Source organism: Pongo pygmaeus, chromosome 18 (assembly GCF_028885625.2).
Source record: "Pongo pygmaeus isolate AG05252 chromosome 18, NHGRI_mPonPyg2-v2.0_pri, whole genome shotgun sequence".
NCBI classification, from domain to species: Eukaryota; Metazoa; Chordata; class Mammalia; order Primates; family Hominidae; genus Pongo; species Pongo pygmaeus.
In genome coordinates this window covers 20,477,488-20,493,301 of record NC_072391.2, presented here as the reverse complement: position 1 = coordinate 20,493,301, position 15,814 = coordinate 20,477,488, and the positions used below count along the sequence as shown (strand labels likewise).

At 58.7% G+C, this 15,814-nt stretch overlaps 2 protein-coding genes across 3 annotated transcripts in view; one reads left to right on the top strand and one right to left on the bottom strand.

Moving 5' to 3' along the window:
• LOC129015281 (ras GTPase-activating protein 3-like) overlaps positions 1 to 15,814 on the top strand; it is a 106,476-nt gene that overhangs the window by 88,378 nt on the left and 2,284 nt on the right. Inside the window, 8 exon segments of the mRNA XM_054452960.2 lie at positions 3,584 to 3,688; positions 6,054 to 6,210; positions 6,717 to 6,865; positions 7,623 to 7,737; positions 9,088 to 9,162; positions 10,113 to 10,236; positions 12,500 to 12,606; positions 14,421 to 14,498. Coding sequence (XP_054308935.1) covers positions 3,584 to 3,688; positions 6,054 to 6,210; positions 6,717 to 6,865; positions 7,623 to 7,737; positions 9,088 to 9,162; positions 10,113 to 10,236; positions 12,500 to 12,606; positions 14,421 to 14,498 — 910 coding nt within the window.
• Positions 14,476 to 15,814, bottom strand: part of LOC129015280 (ubiquitin carboxyl-terminal hydrolase 31-like) — a 62,178-nt gene continuing 60,839 nt past the window's right edge. The window contains exon 7 of one of the 2 annotated variants that reach the window (XR_010124471.1): positions 14,476 to 14,578. The gene's annotated coding sequence lies outside the window, so the exon portion shown is untranslated. The remainder of the gene's footprint in view (positions 14,579 to 15,814) is intronic. The other variant, XM_063655196.1, reaches the window with a different exon arrangement.

Genomic DNA, 15,814 nt, shown 5'->3' with positions numbered 1-15,814 from the left:
CAACAGGATGTTAGAAGTTGTAGTTGAATTGACAGCCTGTGGGTGGTGTTAGGGCTCACCTTGCAATACCTGTGAAGAGGCGAAGGCCAGAGGTCCGCATCCCTCTGGCCGTAAGGCTTCATCCACCTGGAGTGACGGGGGCTGCAGCCGTTCTTAAGGTCTTGTTCTAAGCCCTCGGCCTTCCATGGGTTCAGGCCTCACTCAGAGGTTGCAGGGACTGGCGGGTCAGCACGGCGCCTGGCCCTGACCGAGCAGGACCCAACGGCACTGCTGAGACTCTCAGCTGGGCGGCCTCTGTGGAGACCCTGTCCCCTTTGACTCGAGTGAAACGCTCTCACCTGGCGTCCTGGGTTCATGTTTCCTGCGTATGGTCATAGAAGCTGCATCTTCAGCCTTTGCCCATGGAGCCCCCACCGCCCTTTCCTGGCTCCTCAATGCCTCACACGGGAAATGGGGAAATCGCTTGTGGGTTCACGCAGGTGAGGACGCGATCTCAGGCCCAGGATTTAGAGAGCCCCACGATCCCGCTGACTCAGAGTTCTGGGGAGGGCGGGCATCAGAATGTGCCCTTCACAAACCCCGGCGGGTTCCCTCCAGTGAAAATAAGCTGGATTCCTGCTTGTTTTTGAACGTAGCCTCTGTTCCTTCTGTACCAATGAATGCCCCCATCCCCTATGAAGAGGCAGATGAGCCTCCCCTGAAGCCCCCGAATCTTTACATGCTGGACAGAGAAGGAAGGAAACGGCTCCCTCCTGACCCTCCCCAGCCGGCCCTGAGACCCCGAGCCTGGGATGTCCCCAATCCTGGGCTGACCCCGAGCCTGGGATGTCCCCCAAGCCTGGGCTGTCCCCGAGCCTGGGCTGAATCAGAGCCTGGGATGTCCCCAAGCCTGGGCTGACCCCGAGCCTGGGATGACCCCTAGCCTGGGATGCCCCCGAGCCTGGTATTCTCCCGAGCCTGGGATGTCCCTGAGCCTAGGATTCTCCCGAGTCTGGGCTGACCCCGAGCCTGGGATTCTCCCGAGCCTGGGATGCTCCCTGAGCCTGGGATGTCCCCGAGCCTGGGCTGATCCTGAGCCTGAGATTCTCCCAAGCCTGGGATTCTCCCGAGCGTGGGATGCTCCCTGAGCCTGGGATGCTCCCGAGCCTGGGATGCTCCCGAGCCTGGGATGTCCCCGAGCCTGGGCTGACCCGGAGCCTGCGATTCTCCCGAGCCTGGGATTCTCCCGAGCCTGGGATTCTCCCGAGCCTGGGATGCCCCTGAGCCTGGGATGCCCCTGAGCCTGGGATGTCCCCGAGCCTGGGATGTCCCTGAGCCTGGGATGTCCGCGAGCCTGGGATGTCCCTGAGCCTAGGATGCACCTGCTTTCTTTAGGTCATTTTGGAGAATGTGCTGGCCATCAAATCCCTGGTCACGCTCCTTCCCAGGGGCTGACACTGCCCCGGGGGGACCCTTAATGGGACACGTGGAGCCGGTGCGTGGCTCAGGCCCTACGGCTGCTGGGAGGCGTGGTTTTGTGGTTGAGAACCATAGGAATGTCCCTGATGTTATCGGTCAGATCCGCCTCCGATAGTTGTCTCCATCCTGAACCATAGAATGTCCCTGACGTGGTCAGTCAGATCCACCTCCTGAGGGGTCAGGGTCCTGAACCATGGGAATGTCCCTGACGTGGTCGGTCAGATCCAGCTCCTGAGGGGTCAGGGTCCTGAACCGTAGGAATGTCCCTCATGTGATTGGTCAGATCCACCTCCTCAGGGGTCAGGGTCCTGAACCATAGGAATATCCCTGACGTGGTCGGTCAGATCTGCCTCCCATAGGGTCTCGGTCCTGAACTGTAGGAATGTCCCTGGCGTGGTCAGTCAGATCTGCCTTCTCCAGGGACTCACGCCAGCCCCTTTTTCAAGAGAAGGAAGCGCCATCATTGGTTTCTTTTTACACCAAGCTTTGAATTCAAGAGTGAAGTCCTAGTTATTAAATTTTTTAAAAGCACACAAAACATGTTTTAAATATTTCCCTTATTAAAGGCAAATGTGCCTCCCTGGCCACTCGGCACATTTTTTTAAAGTGTTCATGGGCAGATCAGCGGTCCCCTCATGTTCCTTCTGAAAGGAACGTGCTGTGGGTTCCTGTGCAGCCTGTCAGCCCTCCCCGGCCCAGACGCCAGTGCCTCTGCGGTGCCACTGCCCTGCAGGATTCGCAAGGGTAACAGAATCCCCGGCCTTCTGGAATCTTCTCCCTCCAGGGGGATGCCCCTGATGGCCACAGTGTGGTTAGGCCTGCCGAGTTTTAACCCCTGGGTAGGGCCAGCCACGTGTAACTGTGTGGTTTCAGGCCCGTGGGTAGGGCTGGCCATGTATGACTTCAGGTGTTTCAGGCCTATGAGTGGGTCCTGGCCATGAGGGACTGGGGTACCAGCCCTGTAGACTTGTTGCAGCCGGGGATGCTGTGTGTCTGTCAGAATTTCACAGCCCCAGGTCTGTGGACACGTACCGTCCCACACTAGGACAGAACATTAGTGGGAGCCGCTGCCATGTTAGACATTAGCAGAAGCTTCACAATGCTGGGCCTGGGCTAGTCACGGTGATTCGTGGACCATGCTGTGGTTTATGGCCACAGTTCTCCCCCCGCTGTGGTGTGCGTGGCCCCTGAATCCACTTTGTGCCCCTAGATCATGAGCAATCCATGGAGACAGGGTTCTACATTCAGGGGCAGGGCATTCACAAGAACCCAGTTTTGTTTTGAGGCACATTTTCATGTGACGAAAGCACAGAGCCCCTAGATGTTGAATCGGGCAGCCCATCCTCCACGGGCACCCTCCTCTCTACGGGCCCAAGTTCTCCATCATCCCCTGGATGTTGAATCAGGCAGCCCGACCTCCATGGGCACCCTCCTCTCTACGGGCCCAAGTTCTCTATCATCCCCTGCATTGAGCCCTGCAGATGGAGGCTGTTGGGCTGCATGCTGGGGCGGTGCGAGAGGCACATGCCGCAGGGCCCGGAGGGTCTCACTTGCCCGCCGTGCACAGACTGCTGGTGCTGGGCCTGTTGTGGGCAAAGGGGACAGATGGTGCTGGAACCAAGAGCAGCAGCAGCCACATAGCTCCTGGGTGCACACAGCGACTCCTGGCTCCCTCCCGGCACAGAGCCTGGGGTCATGTAGCTCCTGGGTGCACGCAGCGACGCCTGGCTCCCTTCTGCCGCAGAGCCTGGGGTCATGTAGCTGCTGGGTGCACGCAGCGATGCCCAGCTCCCTCCTATGTAAGAGCCTGGGGTCATGTAGCTCCTGGGTGCATGCAGCGACGCCCAGGCTCCCTCCTATCTAAGAGCCTGGGTCTGAGTCCGGGCCCATGGCCTTCCGCCTTCCTCTGCCTGCCCATTACCACTGGGAGACACTCATCTTTATTCCAAAGCCACAGGCTGGTCTGACGTGTTTTAAATGTGCCCCGTGGGCTGAGCCTTGATGGAGACTCTGGGAGGCGCTGCAGGCTCCACTCTGTTCCTGGGGGAACAAAGCGTGGCCTGTAATCTCTGCTTCATCCGGGCTGCCCGCCATCAGCTAGAGCTGTCCCAATGCTGTTTTTCAGAGTCGACCTTTGGAATGCCAGTAACCTGAAGTTTGGAGATGAATTCCTGGGAGAACTAAAGATCCCGTTGAAAGTCCTGCGGCAGTCCAGCTCCTACGAGGCGTGGTAAGATGATGTTGCACCTGCAGACTTCAGCATCTCTGAGAGCCACAAAAACACGTGCTGCCTCTGAGTGGAAAGGCACAGAGGCCACCTGTGCTGGTCCTCAGCTGTGCCCAGCACCCACCTGCTCTTACTTTGCATGTAGCTCTGACGAGCTCTGGCTTGATGAGTTTCTGCCCCACAGCAGGTGAGAAACGGCAGGTGAGGAGAGGCAGCAGGGATCACACTGAGCAGGGACTCAGGATGGCTGGCACCTCAAAACAAGACAGGGAACGTGGGTGAAAGCAGCCCTAAGCCACGAGCAGCTCGCGGGGTCTGATCCTGGGCGAAAGTGGGACCCTGAGCCGCGAGCAGCTCGCGGGGTCTGATCCTGGGCGAAAGCGGGACCCTGAGCCACGAGCACCTCGCGGGGTCTGATCCTGGGCGAAAGCGGGACCCTGAGCCGCGAGCAGCTCGTGGGGTCTGATCCTGGGTGAAAGCGGGGCCCTGAGCTACGAGCAGCTCGTGAGGTCTGACACCGGTAGGGGAGGGCATCAGCAGCCGGTGCAGGAGCCCAGAATGCGCACACAGCAGGCCCTGCCCTGCGGCTGCGCTCTGGGTCTTGTTCTGGGCCCTCGGCAGCACCTCCTGTTGAGGGCGCATTACAGGGTTCTCCACTCCCCTCTGCACGTCTAGACCTCAGTGGTCGGCTCTGACCCAGAACCCACCCCAGGACATGTTGTGTGTTGCTGCCTCCTGCCTTTCTTTCCTGTTGTCTCCAGATGCTTGGTGTTTTGGTGGAAGGAACAGGCCATTGTTTCATTTTACCTCCAGTTCATGTGTGTCCCTTAGCGACAGGCAGCTCCTGAGAGGGCCCGGAGTCACGGGAGGTGTGCATTCCCAAGGCGTGGACTGTGTGCCGGGGCCTCACGCCCCATGTGTCCCTCTGCCATGTGTGAGGGCAGGTCTCCATCCCAGAAACTGTGAAACACGCGTGTCTTTTGATTCTATGAAGACTGCATGGGCACAGGCCCCCTGAGCTGAGTTAGGCTTCCTCCTATGCTGAGCGAACCCCTGGCCCTGGTAGCCAAGGCAGCCACCACATACCCCAGAGAGCCCCAGGGGGCTAATGCCTTGCACACAGGCTCTACCCACCTGAGGCGGGGGGCTAATGCCTCAGACACAGGCTCCACCCACCTGAGGGGGCTTTTAATGCCTCAGACCCAGGCTCTACCCACCTGACGGAGGCTAATGCCTCGGACACAGGCTCCACCCACCTGAGGTGGGGCTGATGCCTTGGACACAGGCTCCACCCACCTGACGGGGCTTTTAATGCCTCAGACCCAGGCTCCACCTACCTGACAGGGCTGCTAATGCCTCGGACACAGGCTCCACCCACCTGAGGGGGGCGCCAATGTCTTGGATACAGGCTCCACCCCCCTGACGGGGCTGCTAATGCGTCAGACACAGGCTCCACCCACCTGGCAGGGGCTAATGCCTCAGGCACAGGCTCTACCCACCTGAGCAGGGGCTAATGCCTCAGGCTCTACCCACCTGACGGAGGCTAATGCCTCAGACACAGTCTCTATCCACCTGACGAGGACTAATGCCTCGGACACAGGCTTTACCCACCTAAGCGGGGGCTAATGCCTCGGACACAGGCTCCACCCACCTGACGGGGGCGCTAATGTCTCGGACACAGGCTCCACCAACCTGACCGGGCTGCTAATGCCTCAGATAGGCTCCACCCACCTGACAGGGGCTAATGCCTTGGACACAGGCTCCACCCACCTGACGGGGGATGGGGGGGCCTCGGACACAGGCTCCACCCACCTGAGAGCTTAGACTACCTGGCCCACAAATGAGAGCAGAAGAGGGCTCCTGGGTGACTGCATGGGGTAGAACCAAAGATGGAAGAATGTCCGGGCCGGAAACGTCTCTTACAATGACCAGGTGCCCAGGTGGCCTGCCAGGCTCACCAGCCCAAGGCCCCCACCCCGTGACATCAGGAGCCACGGCACGCTTTGGTTGAAATAATTTTCATTTCCACCTGCTGCTGACACTGCCGGGTGTGGGTCTTAGGGCGAATCACTGACCACTTCTGCGCTGGTTCCCGGAAACCCGTTCCCTCCACGTTGCACGCCCCCATCCCCCTCCGCGTTTCCCCGCTTGACTCCTGCGCCTTTGGCTCCAACACTTGCCTTCTGGGGATCCCCGGTAGCCCTGCTGGGGGTCTTCTGTGGGGAATCCCCAGGGGCTGCACTCTAGGGGGTCCTGCAGGATTACCCTCCTGACCAGTAGGCCTCAAGCAGGCAGCTGGGCTTCCCTGAGAGCTGCTCCTTGGCAGGTGCAGCCTCATGCCTCCCCTCCATGTGTCCCTCCCACCCAGGTACTTCCTCCAGCCCCGGGACAATGGTAGCAAGAGCCTAAAGCCAGACGACCTGGGCTCCCTGTGGCTGAACGTGATATACACGGAAGACCATGTGTTTTCTTCTGACTGTTACAGCCGTCTGCGGGACCTGCTGTTGAAGTCTGCGGACGTGGAGGTGCTTGTCCACGCCGTGGCCTGTGGGTGTGGGCAGGAGGTGCCACCTGCCTGGGGCCCCACCCCACACCCGGGCCCACCCTAGAGGGCACCTTCTCCCTGAGGGGGCCTTTCCCATGCCTCCCAGCCTGGCCTGTTTCCCGTCCAGATGCCTGGACCCCTTTGCTGGGCGCACTAGTCCGTCGACAGAGCCGTAGGAGCCTGGTGATGCTGAGGACTCTCTGGGTTGTTTGAGGGGGACCCCATCATCAGAGTCCCTCTGTTAGCTCAGGGGCCCTAGAGCTGGCTGCATTTGGGGGTCGCTAGGAGGAGGTGTAGACGCCCCTCCAAAGGTCCAGCCAAGCAGCAGCAAATGGGAAGTTTGGTGCTTTTGCGAATGTGTGTGTTTCTGTCTCAGTAAAGAGCCGTATCTATTGTGGCTGGAAGTGAGACCCCAGCCAGGGTGGGGACAGGCCTCTGGGAGTCCTGCACCCCAGGCCCTGGCACTGACCTCACCCCTCCCCGCAGCCCGTGTCAGCATCTGCGGCCCACATCCTGGGTGAGGTTTGCTGGGAGAAGCAGGAGGCGGCCGTCCCGCTGGTGCGGCTCTTCCTACACTATGGCAGGGTGGTGCCCTTCATCAGTGCCATCGCCAGCGCGGACGTGAAGAGGACCCAGTGAGTGCCCACCCTGCCCCGGGGAAGAGCGGCCTGGACCCGCTACAGGGATGGCAAGGTCGTCGCCGAGAACTGCGTCCTGGCGCAGGGCTTGAGGGAATTCAAGCGTCCCCAGAAACCATGTTGATTCAGGCTTACTTTCACAGACCCAGTTAATGATTCTTTTTTTTTTTTTTTTTTTTGAAAGCCCCATTTGCCTTTGAAATCCCGGGTAGAGTGAGTGAGTGGGGAGGGGAAACGGCTCCCAGGGCTCGAGGACAGCTCAGGTCCCCTTCCTGGGGCACTTTGGGAGCCCATGAAAATGGAGCACGGCTTCCCTCAGGACCTGCCTAGTGCTGTTTCCAGACACCCTGTTCTAGAAACATCCGGCTGCACCTGCGGCCACTGTAGCTGGCAGGAGGGGTTTGCTTCTCTGCTGGCCCTTGGATGCTGCCAGGGTCTGGTGCTCAATTCTCTGCACAGGCACAGGCCGCAGAGGGTGAGAGGACGGGAGGGCAAAGGACAGCCAGGCTCCTCCTGAGCTGGTGGCCACGCAGGCGGCCAAATGGTTCCCTCTGGCAGTGTCGACACAGGACGGTTCCATGGCCAGGGCCTCGAGCACCTGGCCTGGTTGTGCTCCTTGTAAAACGTCAGGAAGCTGACTGATGGGCGTGCGCTGACCTCACAGCCTACAGGCAGGTGCTCGGGGCCAGGCTCTGCTCCGTCTGCATTTCTGCATCCCCAGGAGACAAACGCTGTCCCCATCGCCATTTCCCAGGGACCCCAACACCATCTTCTGAGGAAACTCACTGGCGTCCAAGTGCATTGACGAGACCATGAAGCTGGCGGGAATGCATTACCTGCACGTCACCCTGAAGCCGGCCATCGAGGAGGTGAGCACAGGGCCCAGAGTCCTCAGCATCATGGGGCGTGGGGAGGATATCCCCCGACAGAGGGCACTGCACAGGGATCCAGCCAGACCACGATCGGGGCTTGAAGGTCGGCCCCTCCGGCCTCACCTCAGGGATGCTGATTCATTTACTTTTATCAAGAGGATGTTCCCTGTGTACTCCAGAACCTTCCAAATTCTCCCAAATTAAAACTATACATAAGAAAATCCACCACTCCACTAAGGAAAACATGCAAGAAAAACCTGGCTCTTCCCAGGGAGACCTTCTTTCTCCACACATCCTGCAGTCCCCTGTGTCTGGGCCCTGGCTGCGTGGCACGTTTGAGCTGCACGCCCAGTCCTCACCCAGCCCTCTGATGCACGCACACCCACTCCTCACCTGACCCTCTGATGCCTGCCAGGCTGTGCCCCCCGTTTATGAGCGGCTTTGTAAACAGGTTCTTTGCAAATGTGAGAAAATTTAACATAGCATTCTGGTTTGCTCTGTGGGCAAAATCATGGCAGCATTTTGAAGTAAAAATATTATTAAAGCCCTGTGAGGCCTAGTCCGTGTGGGCTGGTGCACATCACTCTCCGAGAAAGCCCGACTTGTCTGATCACGGGTGCGCATCACTCCCTGGGAAAGCCCGGCTCGTCTGATCATGGGCACGCATCACTCCTTGAGAAAGCCCGGCTCGTCTGATCATGGGCGCATGTCACTCCCTGAGAAAGCCCGGCTCGTCTGATCATGGGTGCGCGTCACTCCCTGAGAAAGCCTGGCTCGTCTGATCACGGGTGTGCATCACTCCCTGAGAAAGCCTGGCTCGTCTGATCACAGGCCCACGTCACTCCCTGAGAAAGCCCGGCTCGTCTGATCATGGGTGCACATCACTCCCTGAGAGAGGCTGGCTCGTCTGATCATGGACGCGCATCGCTCCCTGAGAAAGCCCAGCATGTCTGATCACAGGCGCATCGCTCCCTGAGAAAGCCTGGCTCGTCTGATCACAGGCGCATCGCTCCCTGAGAAAGCCCGGCTCGTCTGATCGCCTCCATGGACTGGGCCCCGTGCCTGGTGTTTGCGCCTGACCTCTCACTTGTCCCTCGGCAGCCAGTGACACAGGCCCAGGGTTGCCCCCTTGCAGCCGAGGCTCGGGGCGACACCACCCCCACGGTGGCCCTGCAGTCCGGCCTCACCGTGCCCCTCCGTGCCAGTGGCCGGGTTCGGGGAGCTGTCCCAGCATTTTCTGGATGAGGCTCAGGGTCTGCATCTCAGCCAGGCCTGAGACCCCCCGCTCCCTCCTTACCTGTGCCACTGGAACCCACTCACAGAGCCCCGTCTTAAATCTCTCCCTAGATATGCCAGAGCCACAAACCCTGTGAAATTGATCCTGTGAAGTTGAAAGACAGAGAAAACCTTGAAAACAACATGGTAGGTTTTGTTCATGAACCAACCAAAGCCGTCACCTGCTTGGGGTTTTTCAGCCGGTATCTGCCTGGAAGCTCTGACTCACCCCGTGACCCCGGTTGGGGTGGGAGCAGGACCGGGCGTGGGGATACCTGCCTCACCTGGCTACAGTACGCTGGCTGCACTGCTGGGAGGCCTCAGCCACCACTTTTGGCCTGGCCTGTGTGCCCGGCTCTGCCCCCTCTGTGGGGTCCGGCCTGCACACCTGGCTCTGTCTCCCCTGGGGGGGTCTCGGCCAGTTCCGCCTCCCCTGGAGTGATCCGGTCTGCACATTCCAGCTCTGCCTCCCCTGGAGTGATCCGGTCTGCATGCCCCAGCTCTGCCTCCCCTGGAGGGTCTGCCCTGCACACCCGGCTCTGCCTCCCCTGGAGGATCCTGACCAGCTCTGCCTTCACCCCGGCTCTGCCTTCCCTTGGGCGATGGCTCCTGCCCCTCCCTTTTCCTAGGACAGGATGGCCTCCCCACCTCCCCTCCCCAGGCTGTCCCCAGAGCTGTGTCCTGCGTTTTAAAACAGCAAAACTCCCTGATGTTGAACTTGCTCCAACATTTTAGTCACTTCACATGATACTTCCTGCAGAGCGTGCTGTTTGGTCATCTCTGTATGTAAATGACAAGACAGAGCTCTTGCCTTGGGCAGGCACATTCTGGTGAGTGTCCATTCCCCACTCAGTAAACGAGGTCGGGGCCGAGCCGGGGAGCCGACGTGGTGCCCGTGTAGTGATTTTCACACGTGAATCGCCATAGCTCCCAGCACAGATTTCCAGGGAGTGGCTGTTCACACGTGTCTCGCTGCCGCAGCTGCCCTGCACCCGCCCTCAGCCCCTCCCCACGTGCCCCTCCCTGGGCGTGCCCTGGTGCTACACGCACCTGCGGGCAGCCTCGGGAGTGGGTCCCAGTGCCGTGTCCTGTTGCAGGAGAACCTACGGCAGTACGTGGACCGCGTCTTCCGCGCCATCACTGAGTCTGGGGTGAGCTGCCCGACCGTCATGTGTGACATCTTCTTCTCGCTCCGGGAGGCAGCGGCCAAGCGCTTCCAGGGTGAGTGCCCCGGACACCCTTATGTTGCTGAGAAACAACCATAGCCCCATGCAGGCAGAACCCCCCGCAGCCCTCGCTGGACTAGAACTGCGGGGTCGTGAACCCCAGTTCTGATGCTGGATTTTTCCAGGGTTTGTGCCAGGCCAGTGTTCCCTAGTTCACCACCGCGGTGGTCTCCGGGGGACCCCAGCCCTGGAGTTCACGACCTCAGTGGTCTCTGGGGGACCCCAGCCCTGGAGTTCACGACCGCAGTGGTCTCCGGGGGTCCGCGGCCCTGGAGTTCACCACCACAGTGGTCTCTGGGGGTCCCCAGCCCTGGAGTTCACGACCTCAGTGGTCTCCGGGGGACGCCAGCCCTGGAGTTCACCACCGCAGTGGTCTCTGGGGGTCCCCAGCCCTGGAGTTCACGACCGCAGTGGTCTCTGGGGGGGCCGGGAAGGGCGGCCGGGCTTTGTCGGGGTGGGATGTGAATTTTCCTGATGCGGCCCCCCGGGTTTTCCCAGTGGTTTCTTTTTGTGGCCGACCCTGGCAGGGCCCAGAGTGGTGTTGGCAGCTCTGCCTGCCCGTGTCTTTGAAGAGACATGACCCCTGGGGGAGCTGCCCTTTCTTCAAACCCCCAAGCCGGAGATCCCCAGGGACCTGGGCATCCAGCACCCAAACCCCACTTCTCAACCTTGCCGACCCTCAGGGAGGAGCTGGGTGCCTGCACCTGCCCGTCTCCTGCGATGCTCAAGACCCCGCCGGGGCTCAGGCTATGGGGTGCTGAGAGGCTCAGCGAGGGCCTTGCCACTGGCTCCTCTCTTCCTTGCGTGTCCTGCAGCCTCGGGACAGCTGCAGACACCCCAGGGTGGCCATGGCCCTGCAGAGCCGTCTGCGCTTCTGCGTCCCCAGGAGACAAACACTGTCCCCACCCCTGTTTCTCAGGACATCAGTCAGACAGCGCCGGCCGACGGGCCCAGGGTTCTGGGAGAAGCAGTTCCCAAGCACAACCCAGCCCCAGACCCACTTTGAACAAGGTGGAAGTGAGGAGATAAAACACATCCTCTCACCCAGATGAGCACAGACCACCGTGGAATGAGTCTGTGGCAGGCACCAAAGGGGCTGTGCTGTGTGGTGGTGATGAGAGATGGAGAGAGACAGGGAGAGATGGAGAGAGAGAGAGACAGGGAGAGAGAGAGAGATGGATAGAGACAGGGAGAGATGGAGAGAGAGGCAGAGACAGACGGAGAGAGAGATAGAGATGGAGAGAGATAGAGACAGACGGAGAGAGACACCGAGATGGAGAAACAGAGAGAGATAGAGACAGAGAGACAGAGACAGGGAGAGAGAGATAGAGACAGAGAGAGAGATGGAGAGAGACAGAGATAGAGACGGAGAGATAGAGACAGAGAAACAGATGGAGAGAGAGACAAAGAGGGAGAAAGAGAGATGGAGAGAGAGACAGATGGAGAGAAAGAGGGAGAGAGAGAGATGGAGATAGGGAGAGAGACAGAGAGATGGAGATAGGGAGAGAGACAGAGAGATGGAGAGAGAGAGAGAGAGCCAGAGCCAGAGAGAGAGAGAGGGAGAGAGAGAGCCAGAGACAGACGGAGAGAGAGGGAGAGAGAGAGACAGAGATAGAGAGACAGGGAGAGGGACAAAGAGAGGGAGGGGGGGAGAGAGCCAGAGACAGATGGAGAGAGAGAGAGGGAGAGAGAGACAGAGACAGGAAGAGGGACAAAGAGAGGGAGAGAGACAGAGAGATGGAGAGAGAGACAGATGGAGAGAGAGAGGGAGAGAGAGAGCCAGAGATGGAGAGAGGGAGAGAGAGAGAGGGAGAGACAGAGATAGACAGGGAGAGGGACAGAGGGAGAGAGAGAGATGGAGAGAGAGAGAGAGAGACAGATGGAGAGAGAGGGAGGGAGGGAGAGAGAGAGAGCCAGAGATGGAGAGAGAGAGACAGGGAGAGAGACAGGGAGAGGGACAAAGAGAGGGGGAGAGAGAGAGAGAGAGACGGAGGGAGAGAGAGAGATGGAGAGAGAGAGACGGAGAGAGACAAAGAGAGGGAGAGAGATGAGAGAGAGGGAGGGAGAGAGATGAGGGGAGAGACAAAGAGATGGAGAAAGAGAGGGAGACAGAGAGAGGGAGAGAGACAGACACGGGTGGAGATAGATCCAGGACTGTGGCTGGACTTCCCTGTGGACCCTCAGGGGGCCGGGGCATGGTGTCCCCACGAGGCCACTGTGCCCGAGGGAAAAGGTCACCCCGCCTCTGTCTCCCGCAGATGACCCGGACGTCAGGTACACTGCAGTGAGCAGCTTCATCTTCCTGAGGTTCTTTGCGCCCGCCATTCTCTCCCCCAACCTCTTCCAGCTCACGCCGCACCACACAGTGAGTGACCGGCTGAGGGACCGAGGTTTTCTGAGCTGTCCTGGGACACTGGCCTGGGTCGGGGCATCTGCGTGGCTGTAGGGGGCCGACCGTGTGGAGTGTGGAATGCGTGGGGAGTGTGTGTGGAATGAGGAGTGAGTGGGGAGTGTGTGGACGGTGCGTGGGAAGTATGGAGGTTGTGTGGAATGGGGAGTGTGGGGAGTGCGTGCGGAGTATGTGGATGGCGCGTAGGGAGTGTGGAGTGCGTGTGGAGTGCGTGGATGGTGCGTGGGGAGTGTGGAGTGCATGTGGAGTGTGTGGACGGTGCGTGGGGAGTGTGGACAGTGCGTGGGGAGTGTGGAAGGTGTGTGGAATGGGGAGTGCGTGTGGAATGTGTGGAGTGTGTGGACGGTGCGTGGGGAGTGTGGACAGTGCGTGGGGAGTGTGGAAGGTGTGTGGAATGGGGAGTGCTGTGGAATGTGTGTGGAGTGTGGACGGTGCGTGGGGAGTGTGGAAGGTATGTGGAATGGGGAGTGCATGTGGAGTGTGTGTGGAGTGTGTGGACAGTGCATGGGGAGTGTGGAAGGTATGCGGAATGGGGAGTGTGTGTGGAGTGTGTGTAGAGTGTGTGGATGGTGTGTGGGGAGTGTGGAAGGTGTGTGGAATGGGGAGTGCGTGTGGAGTGTGTGTAGAGTGTGTGGATGGTGTGTGGGGAGTGTGGAAGGTGTGTGGAATGGGGAGTGCGTGTGGAATGTGTGTGGAGTGTGTGGACGGTGCATGAGGAGTGCTGGTGGATGCGCTGGGTCCTGGAACGTCCTTGTTGCAGGTTGTTCACCGACCTATTTAAGCTGTGTATGTTCTGGGGGAGTCGAGACAATGTCACAAAAGCAGTGGATGGTTTGGCCAGGGTTTTAGCTGCTGGTCACCGCCCTGCTCTCCTCCCCTGCCCATCACATAGGGAGTATCAATCGGCGTATCATCCGTGTATTGAGTCAACAGATTCCTATTCAGCACTGATTTTCTCCAGGCCCCAATGTGGTTGCTGGGGCCATGGCTCTCAGGGTACAGGGATCTGGGGTGACCGTGTTGCACGTGCTGGTGGCAGAGCTGGAAGGAGATGGCCAGGGCGAGGGGACGTGAGGGATGGCCCGTTCCCCAGCACTTCTTGTTTTTTTGTTGAGACCGAGTCTTGCTCTGTCACCAGGCTGGAGTGCAGTGGTACCATCTCGGCTCACTGCAACCTCTGCCTCCTGGGTTCAAGCAATTCTCGTGCCTCAGCCACCCTAGTAGCTTGGATTACAGACGTGCGCCACCATGCCCAGCTAATTTTGTATTTTTATTAGAGATGGGGTTTTACCATGTTGGCCAGGCTGGTCTCGAACTCCTGACCTCAAGTGATCTACCTGCCTCGGCCTCCCGAAGTGCTGGGATTACAGGTGTGAGCCACCAAGCCCGGCCCCCAGCACTTCTGAGTTGAACCTTCAAACCCTGTGAAGGCTGAGATGAGCCCCAGGCAGCGCCAGGAGACTCAGCACCCCAGAGCCATGACCCAACCTGATGCTTTCAACTTTGAGATGCACTCTGCACATTGGGCCAAGAGAGTGGGTCCCCGAGGTGCCATCGGATGTTGCCTGCGGGACCATCTCAGCAGCTCCTGAGACTGTGGGATGCCCACCCCCTCCAGTCCCATCTGCGTTGCTACCCCTGTTTCTCCGTAGCTCATGCACAAGCCACAGCAGCTCTGAGGTGACTCCTGCATTTCGTCTCCTCGATGTGGGACAGTCGCAGCATTTCTGTGAAGCTGACGTAGACCTTTCTCGCTCCTGCCTCCCCAGGACCCCCAGACGTCCAGGACGCTGACGTTGATCTCCAAGACCGTTCAGACCCTCGGCAGCCTCTCCAAGTCCAAATCTGTGAGTCCCTCTTCTTCATTTTCTCTTTTTAGGGACAACTGATTCTTTTCTCTCTTCAGAAAATACATGTGAAAAGCCTCCTACATTTGACAGAGTTGTAAGTTAAAGATCAAGAATCAAAGCCAGCACCACATCCCCTCCTGAAGCCCAGGACCTGAGCATCCCCGTCCCGCCCACCTCTCCCCTCCTAAAGTGAACCCCTTGCCTTTTTCGGGAGCCTGTGGCTCGTCGCTGGCCCCGTGGCAGGAGCAGCATCTGACCTGTCAGGTGTGGGAAGTGGCCAAACCGGCTGGGCAGGTGGCCTAACCTGGGGCCTCCTGGGCATCGCGGTGCTGGAGGCTCCTCCCCACGCCTTCCCCTCCTCCTCCCCACGCCTTCCCCTCCTCCTCCCCACGCCTTCCCCTCCTCCTCCCCACGCCTTCCCCTCCTCCTCCCCACGCCTTCCCCTCCTCCTCCCCACGCCTTCCCTTCCTCCTCCCCACGCCTTCCCCTCCTCCCCACTTGTTTAAATCCTGACCACCTATATTCTTTTGCAATAGGTTCAGCTATGAGTAACTGCAAAACTCAAAACAATGGCCTAAACAAAAGTTTATTAATTTCTGTTGTTTAGTAAATTTAGAAGTATCAGAATAGAAGTGGAAGGGTAATCAGTGGTTTTAGAGGAACAAGACCCTCCCAGCTTATTGCTCTGCCAGGAGTGTCTTCCATTCCTAAACTTACTTCATGATCCAAGATGGCTGCTGGAGCTCCAGCTATTACATTCCCATTCCAGGCAACATAAAGGAAAAAAAGTGGAAGAAGAGCATACCTTCTCCCTGGAAGGAAATTCCCCAGAAATTACACACACCGTTTTTGTATATAGAAACTTAGTCACGTGGATACACTCAGCTGCATAGGAAACTGTACTAGTTAGTTTTGCTACATCACAAACCACTATTCAGCAGCCTTAAACAATAAGCATTCATTTAGCACATGATTCTGCAGGCTGGCAATGTGTGCTTGGTCTATCTGGGCAAATGTTGTGCTCTTGATTGGGCCCATCTCAGGTACCAGCAGTTAGCTGCCTGGTTGGTCGGGTGCTGACTGGCCCTCACCTGGGCTGTCTCCTCTCCATGTGGCATCCCATCCTCCCAAAGGCTAGCTGGGGCTGGTTCACATGATGGTTGGGCAGGATCCCAAGAGATTGAGTGGAAGTGTGCAAGTTATCTTGAGATCTAGGCTCAGAACTGGCACACTGTCACCTCCATCACACTGTATTAGCCAAAGCAAGTCACAAGACTGGCCTGGATTCAAGGGTGGGGAAATAGACTCTAATA